The sequence below is a fragment of the Rissa tridactyla genome, chromosome 8 (assembly GCF_028500815.1).
Source record: "Rissa tridactyla isolate bRisTri1 chromosome 8, bRisTri1.patW.cur.20221130, whole genome shotgun sequence".
Taxonomy (NCBI): Eukaryota; Metazoa; Chordata; class Aves; order Charadriiformes; family Laridae; genus Rissa; species Rissa tridactyla.
The window spans coordinates 18,151,861-18,168,105 of record NC_071473.1 but is presented as its reverse complement, the minus strand read 5'-3'; the positions used below and the strand labels follow the sequence as shown (position 1 = coordinate 18,168,105).

The 16,245-nt window shown below is 58.8% G+C and overlaps 1 protein-coding gene across 1 annotated transcript in view; it reads right to left on the bottom strand.

Moving 5' to 3' along the window:
- Nucleotides 1-10,634, bottom strand: part of PPL (periplakin) — a 28,708-nt gene extending 18,074 nt beyond the window's left edge. Inside the window, exon 1 of the mRNA XM_054212010.1 lies at nt 10,492-10,634. Coding sequence (XP_054067985.1) covers nt 10,492-10,553 — 62 coding nt within the window. The 5' untranslated portion in view covers nt 10,554-10,634. The remainder of the gene's footprint in view (nt 1-10,491) is intronic.
- Nucleotides 10,635-16,245: the final 5,611 nt, after the last annotated feature.

The window sequence follows — 16,245 nt, the reverse complement described above, 5'->3', positions numbered from 1 at the left end:
CTTTGTCTCTTGCTAGCCACTGGTTTTTGCGCCCAGGGCGATGCTGGTCCCAGGGTGAAGTTGGTCCCAGCCCCTCCGTTTGCAGCCAGGCTGGCAGGGTGCAGAGCAGCCCAAATATTCATAGAATCACAGAATGGTTTGGGTTGGAAGGGAGCTTGAAGAGGTTCCAACCCCCCCTGCCCTGGGCAGGGACACCTCCCACCACACCAGGTTGCTCCAAGCCCCCTCCAACCTGGCCTTGAACACCTCCAGGGATGGGGCAGCCACAGCTTCTCTGGGCAACCTGGGACAGGGGCTCACCACCCTCACAGCCACGAATTTCTTCCCAATATCTCACCTAAATCTCCCCTCTTCCAGTTTGAAGCCATTACCCCTCGTCCTATTGCTACATGCCCTTGTAAAAAGTCCCTCCCCAGCTTTCTTGTAGGTCCCTTCAGATACTGGAAAGCTGCTGTAAGGTCTCCCCGGAGCCTTCTCTTCTCCAGGCTGAGCTGCAGCGACGGCTGAGCTAGAGCAGAGCCAGAACAACCCGTGACGCAGCTTTTGCATGGCCGGAGTTATTTTAAACATTTTTGTCTTCTTGCTGTCCCTTTGGCTGCAAGGAGAGGTTGCGGCGCGCCAGGGGCGGCTCCGGAGGACCGTGTGCCAGGCGATGCCCGCGGGTCCTGCTGTGGAGTGGAGGCGGAAAGCAGGGTGTGCTCCCCCACGGTCCCTGCAGCTGGAAGGTTCCTAGAGCTGAGGCTGGTGGCAGGGCTGGGGCTCCTGTCCCAGCTGTGCCGCTTTCCCATGTGGGTTTAAGCTAAGGGCTGGCTCACTCCAAATCCCAACCACCCATAGAGCGGGGATAATGAGCCTTAATGACCTCATTATAAGGTCAGATGGTGGTAGAATTAATCATTATATGGGGCTTGGAGGTGTTAATTGCTGTTATAGCTGCCAGAAGGTGAGTTGTGTGTCTCCTGCAAAGGCGGAAGGGCAGTGGGGCAGGCTGGGGGAGTGCAGCCTTGTCTGGTGGAGCACCAGCACCCCAAACGTGGTGTGGAGGTCCCCAGGTGGACAGCCTCATCCAGCAGCTTTGTCAGCCCAGCTCCAAGGGGTCCTGCAGCACCGAGGTCCATCACTGGGCAGGGATCAGCCACGTGAGCTTCTCCAGGACAGCACGAGGTGTGTCCTCCTGTCTTCCACAGCATGGTGGGCCAAAGCTGAGAGTGGACATGGCTTGTTGACCAAGGCAGTCGTCTTCCAGGGCTTTGCAGTGGCTTCCCTGGACATGTACCAGTGCTCAACTGCCAGCAGGTAAGAGCAGAACGTGGCCTCATCAGCCCTGTGCACCTCAGTGGGGACGTCTCAGCTCGCTGCCTTTCCAGTGCGGGCACTGGGGGGGAAGAGCTTGGCCAGCCCAGGTCTGGCCAGCCCCCTTCCTGGCACTGCTGCTGGGCTGCAGGACACGTTCCTGCCTGCCATGCCTGCTATTGCCTTCAATGGAGCAGAACCAACCAAAACCCAGCTCTGGGCTTGTTCCTCCCCACCTCGAACCCTGCCCTGGGCTGCAAGAGCCTCGTAGCATCTGACAGCTCCACTGAAGTTCATGCTGCCCGGGAAGTTCTGGCGTGGGCAGGATTTACACTGATTTTTTTTTACTTTTTTTTTTTTTTCTTTTTATAGAAGCTGCATCATCAGGACGGTACTCGGCAAGGCTGGTGGTTTGTGTCTGTCATCGCTGCTGCTGTCTGCCTGGCACCTCCTGATGAGCAGAGGAATTACCATAATTAAGGGCCCTCTCGCATCAGCAGGAATGAACCGAGCGGGCATTTCCGAGCAGAGCAGCAAACGAAGTGGTTGTTGCGAGTCGGGTGGCTGGTTGCAATAACTGCAAGGGTGAGTCTTGTTTTCCCTTAAATAATCGCAGCTGGAGGGCACAGGGGTCACCAGGAGATAGACGCGGGTGGCTGGATCCTGCTGCAACGGCAGAAGCAGCTCTTCAAAATACACTTTGGGGTGTCTTCTAATCCGCATCATCCCATGTAAACCAGGGAAAAGTGCAATGGAATTAGTGGAGAGGAACGGGTTTGAAGCTGGGGCGACTAAAATGTGCTGCACGCATTTTTGTGTCTTCAGGTGATGGTTCCTCAGAGCCGGCCCCATCTCCTGCATCCTGAGAGAGTTCACAACCACCAAGGAGCCTTCTTCAACTCTCACCCATGAACTGGAGTCCACCTGAGCTTTGAGGGTGGGAGAAGCTCGTTATCCAGGTGGGAGCTTGGGATGCTTCGGGGTGATAGCCGGGTGGGCACTGAGCGGGGCTTGGGAAGAGCTGGAAGGGCTTGCCGGCTCCTCTCCGCGTTCCCTACCTTGGTCTTGGTGTTTTCCAGCAAGCCCAAGGACGAATCTTCAGGGTCCCAGGGGATCTATAGCATGGACGGAGAAACCATCCCAAAAAGGAGGAGGTCTGGGGCTTTTCCAGTTCTGGTTTTGACTGATTGTATGGGGGAAATAAAATTAAGCTGGGGGTCATCTGAGATCAGTGGCAATGCTGCGTTTCAGGCACGGTTTCCCAAGCTGTTGCTCCTGATGTGATCTGAGAGAGCTGAGCCTGGAGACTCTGCCCAGCCTTTGTGCTCCTCTGCATCAGCAAAACTCATCTCCAGTACCGGGAACCAGGGAGTGCAACACCTGGCCCTGACCCTCTTACTCAGGGACCGGCTTTGCCCGGAGCATCCTCCGTGGCCGCGCTGCTGCTGCTGGAACAGCCAGGCCGGTTTGGGATGGGGATGACGTGTCCAGGTGAGGATGTGCCCTTTGTCCCCTTCTCCCCGCTCTTCCCCTGGGTCTGAGCCATGGGCTCTAATCACCCCCGTTAATCACCCTGCCACCGAGGTGGGGCTGCTTGTGCACTGCCAGCCGGTTCCCAAGCTGGTGGCGCTGCCCCTGGACATTCCTCCCCACCCTCACGGTGACTCAGGGCACCCAGTGCCAGGGGCAGAGCCACCCTCTGCCCCCAGCCCTGGTGCTACCTGGGGTGTGACAGACCCTTCTCCATTGCTGCAGGGAGCAGATGCAGGTTTCGGGGCTGGGGAAATAGGGAGGGCAGAGGATCATAGAATCATAGAATAGTTCGGGTTGGAAAGGGACCTTAAAGAGCACCCAGTGCCACCCCCTGCCCTGGGCAGGGACACCTCCCACCACACCAGGTTGCTCCAAGCCCCCTCCAACCTGCCCTTGAACACCTCCAGGGATGGGGCAGCCACAGCTTCTCTGGGCAACCTGGGCCAGGGGCTCACCACCCTCACAGACAAGAATTTCTTCCTCAGATCTCATCTCAGTCTCCCCTCTTGCAGTGTAAAACCGTTCCCCCTCGTCCCATGGCTGCCCTCCCTGATCCAGAGTCCCTCCCCAGCTTTCCTGGAGTCCCTTTAGGGACTGGAAGGGGCTCCAAGGTCTCCCCGGAGCCTTCTCTTCTCCAGGCTGAACCCCCCCAGCTCTCTCAGCCTGTCCTCACAGCAGAGGGGCTCCAGCCCTCCCAGCATCTCCAGGGCCTCCTCTGGCCCCGCTCCAACAGCTCCGTGTCCTTCTGCTGTTGGTGCCCCAGGGCTGGAGGCAGCACTGCAGGGGGGTCTCACAGAGCGGAGCAGAGGGGCAGAATCCCCCCCCTCGCCCTGCTGCCCACGCTGCTGGGGATGCAGCCCAGGCTGCGGGGGGGTTCTGGGCTGCCAGCGCACATCGCCGGGTTTTATTGAGCTTCTCGTCCACCAGCACCCCCAAGCCCTTCTCATCAGGGCTGCCCTCCATCCCCAGCCTGTGCGGCTACTGGGGTTTGCTCCAACCCAGGTGCTGGACCCTGTACTTGGCCTTGTTGAACCTCATGAGGTTCACACAGTCCCACCTCTCCAGCCTGTCCCGGTCCCTCTGGATGGAACACCTCAGGATGGCGTTTCCCCGTGTCAGAGAGGACAGTTTGCTCAGTAATTCAGAACCTACTGCTTCGATGTGCAGTATCTGGGTGACCAGGGAAGAGAAGACGCCGCGCTTGCTTGGAGCAAGCAAGGACATGCTCGGGTGTAATGTGGGCATGGCTCTGCTGCTCAGCCTCGGCGTTCCTGAGGCACGCAAGGAGAGCTGGTTGCTCTCTCCACCTCTGCGGTTTACGCCAGTCACCCGCGGAGCTGGTGGCTGTCCCCAGCGGAGGTTTTGAGACAGGGAAATCTAATAAAAAGCTCCCATGGGAGCTGGAACTCAAAAGAGCCACTGCAGCTTTGGGGGAGCCGATCCTCTGCACCCCATCCTCTGCTGAACGCCGGGGGTTGGTGACTGCTCCAGCTCGCCCCCACTGCTGTTCGAAATGCAGAATTAATAAGTGTGGAGCAATGAATACAGAAATAGGAGAGAGATTTGAAGATGGCTCTCATTTCTGTATTTTTTTCCCCTGCGTACTCATCGCTTCTGTGCCCCTTAAATCGACCAACTTGGACATTACTGATAGGACATCATCGCCCCTATCTGCCTGACACCCCCCCGCCATGGTTGGGTCCGTGTTAATAAACCACGAGGACAAGCGCGGTCCCTGCATCCTTCTGGATGTCAAGCAGGGTGCCGGAGGGAAAGCTGAAGCCTGGCCGAAATCTCTGGGATGGAGGAGGTGGGCCTCCCCCTGCCCTTCATCTGCCGAGGGGAGGAAGATGCAGGAGAAACAGAAGGTGATGGGTGAAGCGGTGAGGAATCCTCGGCCGGCCCGGGAAAGGCGTGAGGGTGGGATTGGCAAGAGACGGCTCTTTCGGGAAGCTGCTGGGAAGAGCTGTGGGTGCATCTGGGTTTCGGAGCTGCTGGCAGGGTAAGGCAAAGGGCTGCCGGGGCCAAAAAACAGGCAGGAGTTGGGGAGGGCGGGGGTGGTGGTTGGAGCGTAGAGCGGCGCTGGGGAGGGAGAAAGGCAGGATTTGGCCATTGCCCAGCTGGGAAGGGCAGGAGCAAAGATGCCCAGAGCACAGCCCTCGTGAGGCTGCGGCAGAGGGAAGGGAAACGTGAGGCTTTCCTGCTACAATGGATAAGTTTTTGTTTGAATAGATGAAGGAAAAAAAAATAAATTAGAATAAATAAAAGCCTGGAAAAAATTGGCTTTGCTGTTTCTGGAGAACTTTTAACATTTTCTGAGCGGGAAGGAAAAAATTATATCACTCATGAAAAGCTGCGCTGGGCTTTTAAAAGCGTCCTTTCTTTTCAACGCCGCCTGGAGCAGCTGTAGCATCTCCTGGCTGGTGCGAAGGACCTGAGATTATTCCCGGGAGGAACGGGAGGGTTTTATTCAGGTTTCTCCCAGCTGGAGAGGCAGGAGGAGGCAGCTGCTCTGCGGCAGACTTCACTTCACCCATGTACCACAATCCTGACTTCAGGTGATGTTCTGTTTCTTTGGGTTTGGGGGTTTTCTTTGGGTTTGGGGTTTTTTTGATTTTTTTTTTTTTTTTTTTTTTTGAAGAGAGGTTCTCAAAAGACAGATGTGATGGTAATTACTGTGACATGCAAACTTTGCTGCTAAAAACTGGACTTTTTTTTCCCCTCTATTCCTAGTTTTTTTTGCTCCCCTCCCTTTCCTGCTAAGAGCACATATTGGAGCAAGCTTCCCTGAGGGCGGCATCTCCGGGATTCCCGCTGGTTGGCACCCTGGCTTTGCGCTTGCTGGCAGGTGGTAGGGAATCCCTTTGATTTCTCCATCTCCTTTTTCCCCAAACAAGGAGGCTATCCCTCCTTGTGGGGATGTTTGGATAGATACTCCTGGAGTTTTGGCTGCTCCAGCTGACCGCGGTGCCTGGGAAAGCTTCTGCAGAGAGCTTGTCCCATGAACCAGACACTTGCTGTGAGGTTTAATGGGACAGGCTCTGTCCGGCTCCGTCCCCCAGCTCAGCGACTGGCCGTGCCCCTGCTCTCCTGCTGGGAAACCTTCCCATGCCAGGAGCTCCTCCGCAGGTGGGACCGCTCAGCCAGGGACCAGCAAGTCGGTTGAGGATGGAGTCCTGGTCCTGCTTACCACATCCTATACTGGGATGCATGGGGGGTGCATCAGGCAGTGACCACCTACCGCTGCTCTCAATCCCATCTCCATTTAATTTCCGTTTATACGGATAGAAAACATACTTATGTGAGCGATGCTGCTGGATACTGGACTTTGGGAGGGATTTAAAGTGCACGAATCCGCCAGAAGGCACAGAACTATAAAAGCCCTTCAAGCTCCTCGAGCCGCAGCTACCACTGCGTGAGATTCCTTTGTGCCCAGAGAGGTGGTGGTGGCCCCATCCCTGGCGACATCCAAGGCCAGGCTGGATGAGGCTCTGAGCAACCTGATCTTGTTGAAGGTGTCCCTGCTCGCTGCAGGGGGGTTGGACTAGATGGCCTTTAGAGGTCCCTTCCTACCCAACACATTCTATGAGTCTAACGACACCGGAATGAAACCGTGGCAGAGCAGAGGACACAAGGGCTGGGCTATGGCTACTGTAATTCAGGTTTGGGGGGAGATTAAGATCTGGCTCAAACCTCCGGAGCAGCGTGCCGTCAAGCTGCCCACGTTAGGGCGTAGCTGGACGGCGGGGCTGCTGTGCTTACTCCAGCTCGTTTCAATTATATTTATCTTCCCTCGTCGTAATGGTGTGATATATTATTGTAATGGGCATGGAAATTAAAGCAGAAATAGGCCAGGCGATGGCGAGGTTTGCTCCACCGTAAATACAGAGCAGCTCTCCTGACTCACCTGCTGTCTGGCCCTTCGTGCTGACTCCAGCCCTACCAAACAGCCTCTGGAAATGGGTGCCAGCCCTCCCAGCTTCTGCCCCAGCCGCCTGCACCCCCTCTTAGTTGGGGAGTGGGTCTCCTGTGACACCCTGGATGGATGCTCTCCCCAGGGGAACCCAAGGATGAACATCTTTCCTGCTGGCAGGAGGGTGAGTTTCAGCAGCAGCTTCTCAAGGCTGAGCTGCTTTTTCTGCCTCCCAAGCTCAGACTTTCTAAGAGAGAAACCAACCCTCCACTGGGTTTGGAGATAATGGGAAGGAAGGTGATGTTTTTCCCCCATACTACGTCGCTATTCGAGGCTTCTGCCTTCCCTTCTAGGGACATGCTTTATATATATATCTTTTTACATATATATATATATATATATATATGAATGATGTGCTAACACCACAGTAGTCATGGCCAGTCCCAGCTGAATCCCAGAGCCTTATGCTACTGGGATGGGGTGTGCGAGAAGAGCACAAAGCAACTAAGTCCGCGAAGACAAAAGAAATGTCGTCACCATCCACATTCCCCAGGCAAGGCAGGGAGATGCCCCCACACCTACTGACGTGCCCGGGGTTGGACGGGGCTGGCTGCTGAGCCTGGAGACCACAAGCCCAGGCCCCAGCTGCAGCAGATAGTCCTAAGGAGAGACTTGGACCCTGGTCCTGCTAATTTGGGCGTCAGGAAAAAAAAAAAAACAAAACAACCACAGGGAGGCATTGAGGAGCATCACCTCCATACTAGGGGTAAAGAAAGGAGGTGCATGGAGGGAGATGCGGTCCAGGGGGCTCGGCACAGGGCATTGCCATGGGTTTCCTCCAGCCAAGCCACACCACGTGGCCAATGCGCTCCACGACTCGACTGGTGTTGCCAAGGACAGACATACCACAGCAGGCCAGAGGACCCGGCGCTAATTCATCTTCCAACCGTCGCGGCTTTGCAGGATTTAATGTCACTCCTGTTCTTTCCCCGCTATTAGAGCTTCAAAGCAGGCTGGCTTTCCTCCTTAATAATGCCAGTTTGGGGCCGACCGGCCTTGAGACGCAGAGGTGGTTGCCACAAATGTCTCCTTCCTTGTTCAGAGAGGGGTTCGGCTCCTGTGGGGACCAGCATCCCTGGCCCATCAGTAGGGACGGAGTGGGGAAACCCGTCCCTGCCCACCCCAACCTCTCAGCCCCTGGGTCCCGGGCAGGCTGCGGGCAGCTCGGGGAGAGGCAGGGGAGATGCTCGACACACATACGCTTCGAGGTGCTTTGGATGGGAGGCTGAAGGGACAATTTGGGGTTGGGGAAGGGTGGCTGGCTGCATCCAGGGGGACAAAGAGTGTTGCTCGTTAAGTAGATTACAGCACCTGGCTTGAGCTGCACAGACTCACGGAGACCTTGAGTCTCCGGTGCCGCTCATCAAGATTCCCCCATCATAGGAAGGGCTCATCCCAAGGCTGAAGAAGCCACCAAGGCTCACAGCGGCTCCTCATCAGGCTAAGACCTGCTGGAGGATGGCGCTCCCTGGGCAACCCCTAACTAAATCAGCTGAGCTCCTAGCAGCAAACGTTCTGGCGCCCTCACAGGCTTGCCAAACCGGTGCTTGGCTATCGCCCTGTCACCGCTGCGCTTTGAAGGTTTGGTCACCGGCGGCACCTTGGCACTAAGCCCTCACCTATGGTGCAGCCCCTGCGCAGCCTGGCCGAGGCGCAGGACAAGGCCGGGCTGTAGGTGGTGTAGAAATCTCCGTCCCTGTTTATGGCGGGGGCGGTCGGTTGATTTTAGCAGTGTTGCTGTGTTTTTCTAGCAACAAAACTGGGCGGGAGCCGGCTGGGAGCCTGGCAGCGCCTGGAGCAGGGGATGGGGCGGCAGGAGCTCCTCGCTGCTGCTCCTGCTTCTTCGCAATCCTTCTCCAGCAAGTTGCTTAACCGGTCCGGCACCGGCTTCCCCGTCTTGATGGTGGGGCTGTTTCCACACGGTGGGAGTGTTCCCTGGATTCACAGATGTTTGTAAACTCCAACGCAGGAATTAACAAATTGGGGCTAATGAGCACAGCCCTCCCCGAGGTGTGCACGGACAGCCGGGGTGCAGGGAGGGAGGGTGGCCCGAGGCCACAAGCCCGGTGCTGCTTCCTCAGCTGCCACCAGCCAGCCAGAAAAATAAAGATTTCAGCCTGGCCCGCAGCCTTCAGAGGTGCTTTGGCACCTGCCCAGAGCCGGCTGGGCTCGCGGGCAGGGCGGCGGAGGGAAGACCGTCTTCCCGAGCCCCATCCGCCCTCGGATGATGGGTACCCGGCACTGGCAGGGCTCGGAGCGCAGCAGGGGGGAGCCCCGGCCGCAGCCCCAGGGTGGGGGTCAGAGAGGGGGTACCCGGTGCGGAGGAGATCCGTCTCCTCCTGCCTCCCAGCATCCTGATGCTGCTCAGAGTCCTGAGCTGTCAACCCAGGTGTGGCGTTTCTCATTTTCAAGCCTTCCACTAACACCCCCGAAGACTAGAAATGCCACTAGGTATTTACACCGTCCTTCGACCATGGGAACGCTGGGGCCATCAGGGAGGCAGATGCTGAGCCTCAGAGGGCTCCATGCTGCCCCATCTCCTCCCGCCAGCCCTCCCCAGGGCAGGAGCTGGCAGCAGGGCATGCCCCAGGCTTTGGGAGCAGGAGCCTGGGTGGCCCTGCTGAGCCAGCCGGGCTGCCGGGAGAGCCCGTCCCCAGGGCTCGGCATGAATGGAGGGAGCTCAGGGAATACCAAAGGCTGAGCACCCTCCGTGCCAGGGCAGCACCCTCCCCTCTCGGGGAACACCCCTCCTACGTGCCACAGCACCACACCCGTGGGTGGGGAGCAGCGAGGGGGTCCCCCAGCTTGGAAGGTGTTGGCGCTTTCTGGGCTTACTGGTCCCTTTCTGGGTTCCCGAAGCCACGGCAGCCTCTGTGCAGGGTCCCCAGTTTCCTTGCAAAGGAGGATTTTTGGGAACAGGGAGGCTGCTCTGAGACCCCCTGCCAGGGCAGGTGCCTCTGGAGGAGGATGAACAAGCCATGGGCTCCAACCTGCACCAGCCATCCTGCTCCCCATGCTCCAGAGCACCTGCAGCTCTCCCGGGAAAGGCAAGACATGCTTCCGTATCGACCCGAACATCCACCTCTTTGGGAAAACGTCCCCTGTGCCACCCGCCCTGCGCAGGCAAGGGCTGGGGGCTGCCCCCTCTCCAGCCCCCCTCCTGCGGCAATGCGGCCTGAGCCCGGAGAGGGGCCAAGCCTTCTCGGAAGGGAAACTTTTACATCTTTTCCCTTTTAACAGTGACCTTTCACAGGGCACATGCAACATGCTGCACTTTTTTTTTTTATGACCAGTTCAACCGAAACATGTCCCCACCCCATCAGAAAGAGCTGAGAAAAAGACGAGCGACTGAATACTTGGTCCTGACGGAACAAGTGGCAGGAGGCTGAGGAACAGCCAGACTTTTTTCCTTAAGGTCTAATCCGGCGCACGCCTGGGAAGCAAAGGAACCTGCTGCCCGGAGCTGCGATGCGAGGGGGACTGGGGCAAAAAACCACCTCGGTGCCTTCACCGGGCACCAGAGACGCGGACCCAGCTCGGAGAGGAGCTGACACCCCGCGGGCTCCCGCAGCCCGGGGGGTGCCCAGCCCCGCCGCCGGGAGGGGATGCTCCGCGACGGGATGCCCGGGATGGCGGCGCTGCCTGTCCCGGGGGATGGGGAGCGGGGGGGTACCCGGGGCCGGGACACTCACCTCTTCTTCTGCACGGAGGGGCTGTATTTCCCTTTGTTGCGTTTCCTGAAGAGCGAGTGCATGGCGTCCCCGGCCCGGCTCCCGCCGCGCTCCGCCGGCTCTTCCCCCGCCGCCGCCCGCAGCCTCTGCGCCGCCACCGCGCCCGGGCCCCGCCGGGGAGGCGGGGACGGGGCCGCACCGCCCCCCGCCTGCCTCCTGCCTGCCTCCGCCCGGCCCGCCCCGCAGCATCCTCCCCCGGCGCTCCCCGGCTTCCAGGAGGGGGTTTGGTGAAGCCCAGCGCTCCCAGTTCCAGCCCTGCCTGAAAGAGTCTCCGGTGGGGCTGGACCCCCCCTTCCCCCCACCCAGGGTCAACTGTGACAGCCCCCCCCGGGGTCAGGGGGGATGTGGGGAGCAGCTGGGGTGGGCCCCAGGCCAGGGGTGATGGCTCGGGGTACAGGCAGGGATGGGCAGCCAAGGGGGCTGCCCCCTCCCCGGCACCCCCCAGGTGTTTTATCTCTTTAGGGGGGAGCAGTGTGCTGAGCATCACAGCTCCAAGCAGGTACATCCTTCCCCAGGGCCTGCAGCCACTTGGGAAGCTGGAGGCAGCACTGCCCTTGCATGGGCTGGGGCAGATCCCCCCAGCAAAGGGGGGAGGGAGGGGGGGTGTCTCTTCTTCCTGGGGGGGCTCTCAGTCATACAGGCAGCAAGAAGGCAATGGGATGCCTCCCCCAGGCCCACTGCAGCCTAAGAGATTTTGCTCACACACACACAAGCACACAGCAGTCAGCAATTAGGACCAGCTCTGGCCTTTTTATCCCAGGATTTTGTGCCCATGTGGGATTAAAGGCCTGATTGTAGCTTCCCCACCAGCCCCAAATCCTCTGCTGATTTTCATTTTGGGGGCAAGTCAGTGCATGCTGTGACCTATTGATCCCGATCCCCTGCGTACATCAGATCGCCTCTGCTCCGGGGTGGCTCATCCCCAGCGCCATTAGAGAGCCCAGAGCCCTCCAGCCAGCGAGACGCTCCTGCGCAGCTCCAGCTTCGCCCGCTCGGGGTGCGGGGTGTCTATGGGTCCCGGCGGTGACAGCGCAAGGCAAGTGTGTGTGTACGTGTTTGTAGGAGAGTTTTCTCCATCCTGGTTTGGTGCGGGTTGTCCTCCTGGCTGCTTTTTGGCGGGGTGAGAGATGGTTTTCTCATGGGGCTGAGCGCATCGGCACGCAGCAGGGGGGTGGGTGGAGGCTCCATGGTGCTGGGGTGGTCCAGCCATGCTCCCTAGCTTTGCCAGATGCTTCTCGGGGGTGAATTAGTCATCAGAAACCAGCTCAGCTGCGAAGCTGGGACCCACAGCTGATGCCCCACGGAGCCTTGACCCCATCCAGAGCCGGGCTACCTCCCTGCAAAACAGCAATGCTTTGGGTATTCACAGCCCCGTCCACCCACACGTCTTCAAGCCTTGGGCGAGCAGAGACATATTTGACACGCTCGCAGGTGCCCAAGGCTGCTGTGCCGAAGCCTGGTGTGGTGGTGCCGTGTCCTGGCAGGGGTGGCAGGGTCCTGCCGGGATCGAGCCTCCCGTGGGGTGAAACCGTGCAAAAACTCATACCCTGACCATGGCTGGGGGCGACGAGTTGAGGCTGGAGCAGCCCCACGGCGGCAGCCCTCCCACACCGACCCCAAACTGGGGCCGCTGGCCTGACCCCGTGCTCGCTGGGGCTGAGTTTCTGCACTTTAACCATTATTAGCCGTGACGACTCCAGTTTAGCTATAACTGTGGTTACAGCTTTGTCTTCGGGGCGCCCAGCTTCAATTTTTGCTTCTAAATGGATTCAGTTGGTGAGAATCCCTTTGGGAAGAACCGTTCATCCTATCCCCCGGTACCGGTTAATCCCCACAGGCCAGCAGTGCTGGGTGGCTGGCATGTCCCCCACCATGGCCAAGATCCTGCCTGGGCCAAGGACGAGACCAGGCTTTCCCTATTTTTTGGCGGGGGGGAGAAAGGATTTTCTCCATGCTGCGGTTCATTCAGGGGCTGCTCATCATGGAAGCACCTGCATCCCCATCTTCCCTGCCCCAGGGCAGTGTGCGCTGGCTCCGATCCCGAAACAAGGGGAGGCGAAGAGGGAAAAACCCAACCCACCTCTTCTCATTTTACCACGTGAAGTTCTGCGTGCCTTTATTCGCTCTAGAAACACTTTCTGCTTTTTGTGCTCTTGTTTCCCCCCCCAATACCTAGCAGCAACGCCTTCCTGGGTGCTCAGGGGACCGGTCGCTCCTCTTCCATCTAAGTTTTGTCCATCCCAGAGCCCCCCTGGTTACTTAAACCCTTTGCGAAGGTGAGCAGAGGCCGGGTTATAGGGATGAAATGCCTTTGCCTACTGGAGGGTTTTGGCATTACATCTTCTCCTGCGCCAGCTCTGCAGCCTTAATCCTTCTAATCTCCCCGCATCTCTGGCGTGGCTCATTTTTGTGTGCGAATGCCCTTGAGAGCTGCAAAATTGCAGCTGCTGGGTGAAACGCCGGGCGGTGAGAAACTCCGTCGTAGTGGAAAACTATGCCTTATGTAAACTGCCCGGGTATTTTTGCCTTTACGTTGGCTTGGGATCAGAAGTGCTGCACTACATGTGCTTTTGGGGACCTGGGGGCCCATGGTTTGGGGGTGTCGGCAGCTCGCAGAGGAGCTCCGGTGCTCCCCAAAGCACCAGACACCCCAGTGCTGAGGTTTCCTCCCCAGCTCGCGTCTGTCAGAGCCACAGAGATGGGAAGGGATTGTTTTATTTGCAGTGTTTATTTTGCAAATGAGCCTTTCGGCAGCTTTACTGATGCAGCTGGTCCTGGCTGCACTCTGTGCCCCACTGCTGGACCCGATGCACCCCATGCTGGTACCCAGAGCCGGTGCCACTGGCTCCTCTGAAGTCTCTTGAGCAACGAGAGGTTGGGGTGTCCCTGTGCTAGGGGGAGGGTTTTATAGAATCATAGAACGGTTTGGGTTGGAAGGGACCTTAAAGATCATCTCATTCGATCCCCCTGCCCTGGGCAGGGACACCTCCCACCACACCAGGTTGCTCCAAGCCCCGTCCAACCTGGCCTTGAACACCCCCAGGGATGGGGCAGCCACAGCTTCTCTGGGCAACCTGGGCCAGGGGCTCACCACCCTCACAGCAAACAACTTCTTCCTCAGATCTCAGCTAAATCTCCCTTCTTCCAGTCTAAAACCATTCCCCCTCGTCCCATGGCTCCCCTCCCTGATCCAGAGTCCCTCCCCAGCTTTCCTGGAGCCCCTTTAGGGACTGGAAGGGGCTCCAAGGTCTCCCCGGAGCCTTCTCTTCTCCAGGCTGAACAACCCCTCCTGTGCCTGGGGAGCTGCTGAGTGGGGCTGGACCTCTCTGTGGGGCAGCCAGGAGCTTGTGAGGGAGATGTCAAGCCCCAGGGGTGCTGCTCACAGGGACCCTGAGAAGCCATGCTGGAGCCCACCAGGACTCTCAGTCCAGCCGCGCTCCCGTGACTCCTCTCCAGCCCTGAAAACACCCATCGAGCTCCTTCTTGGGGGGAGGTGGGGTGGTGAGCACCTCGACAGAGGCAGCGATGTGGCAATATTGACTTAACCTGGGTGAGAAGCTCTCGAGCCGCTGCCGTGGGAGGGGAGTTGGGAGAGGAGCACGTTTTACGCAACGAGATCGCGTTCCGCCGGCGAGCTCTTGGCCGGCATCCCGCACCCTGCCAAGCTCCACCCTGCGCCCTCCCTGCCGCCACCGGCCCCGCTGCCCAGCGCTGCGGGATGGCCACCAGCTGCTGGCGTCTGGCTCCATGCTGACACCTCCATGACAGGCTTCACCGTCCCACTGCGTCCCGCTGTCCCACCCCACGCAAGCCCATCCCAATTCGGGAAGGCATCGGGGCTTGGCAGGGGGGATCAAGGCAGCATCACGGCAGCAGCATCCCCCTCCCCATGCTCCCCAAAAAGACCCCGATGTCCTGCGGTGCCGAGGGGTTTTGGGGACCCGTTGCAGCAGAGGGGATGGTCAGCCCTGGGGGCTTTTCAGCAGCATTTCCCAATTTTAGCTTTTAGCTTTGGATTGGGAAATAGCTTTTGGAAGAAATTTCCAAATTTTTTTGCCCCTGAGAGACTCGGTGGAACACAAACCAACAGCGGGTTGGCCAAAAACCTCATTTATTTTCCGGGTGGGACTTTTTGACAGCCCTCGGAGGGGCCGGCTGAACCACTTACTCCCGTGCTGGGGGTTTGCTGGCTGTCGGGGTGGGAAGGGAGTTCCTGTTCCCGGCCGGCACGGCACAGGAAAGCAGGGCACCGAAACACCTCTGCCTGCCGCTTCCTTCTCGCCAGCTCCCACGTGTGCAGGAATGCAGCCCTGCTCGTTCCTAACTGGTCCTGCACCGGGTGAAACTTCACTCAGCTCCGTTTAAGGCTGGTTTTTGCTCCAAAATCAGCAGCCAGCTCGGGTGCTCTGGCCCCATCCCGCAGCCCCTGCCAGCCCCCATAGCTTTAAACGGGTCTTGTGGGATGCGGTGGCTCGAAGGACCAAGTTCAGGGCTTCATCAAGCTGCGAGGAAATAAATAAAATAAAACAAGTGCATTGCTCCCGAGTAGAGCCAAAGGCTGGGAAAGTTCCCGTCCTGGCAGGGAAGTGGCTTTTTTTTTCTGCTGCACTTGCTGGTATGAGCCCAAGTGCCATCAAGGGAGTTAAATATTGAACAAACACCAAGCAAAGACCGGCGCTAGCAGCCAAGCAAAACAAAGGCTGAGCGAGGCCGGTGCTCTGACTCATTCGGCATGAAAATGCAGCACGGAATAAATTAAGTTGCAGCTCTTCCTCATCCTCCCGGCGTGGTACGGAGCAGAGGAGCCGCCTGGTCCCCAGCAGCGCAGCCGGGCACGCTGGTGCGGTGGCTTTGGGGTGCCACTGCCACCCGTGCCAGGCTGGGGGCACCAAGAGGTGTCACGCAGAGAGGGCATCGCGGAGGGATGGCGGGTATTGGCACCAAACTGCGGGGAAGGGGATGGACAGAGGGGGACGGCCCCTCCTCGGCGGGTCCCTATCTGTGTCCCCAGCCACGGCTTTCAGAAAGGCACTGAGCAGCGTACGATGGGGCTGGTGGCTTCAGGATTTTAAGATTGCGATGTGCTCGCTGCACCCAGGGCGGTGGCAGCTGCTCCTGGGCCTTATTCTCCTGTCTCACAAAGGGGTGGAGAGGTGAGGGGGGTCCCAGCTCCCTAGGGGGGACACCCAGGTGTCCCTTCTGTCTCCTGTGTGGCACGATGCTGCAGCCTCGGACACTGGTGCAGGAGCACTGGTCTCATGGGGGCTCGGAGGTGAGCCATGAGCCCCCGGAGCCCCAAACCACTGCAGAGGTCCCGATGCCAAAGGGGATCCCGCTGCCACAGGGGACCTTCACCTGCAGCTGAGGTCCTGGCCGGGATGTCCCAAGGCACGGTCCGCCCCAGCGCAGGCTCCCAGGAACCCATTGAGAGGGAGAACAAGGTCAAGGCTCCACAGGAGGCTTTGGCCAGTGATGTAAAAGTTGGGAATTTCCGGGGTGTAATGTTTGCATCTGTATAAATATGCAGATGGAGCGCACCCACGGGCAGCTGCCTCTGATGGGCGAGGGAGATAATGCTCTGCTTCCGCCAGCACGGAAACTTTCCGAGGAAAGGGCAAGGCAGCGTGTCCCTCCCCGGCATGTCTCCGTGATTCACCCCCCGAGCCTGGCTCAGGGGACACTGTGACCCCCCGGGGGTGGGGGCATCCATGGGGC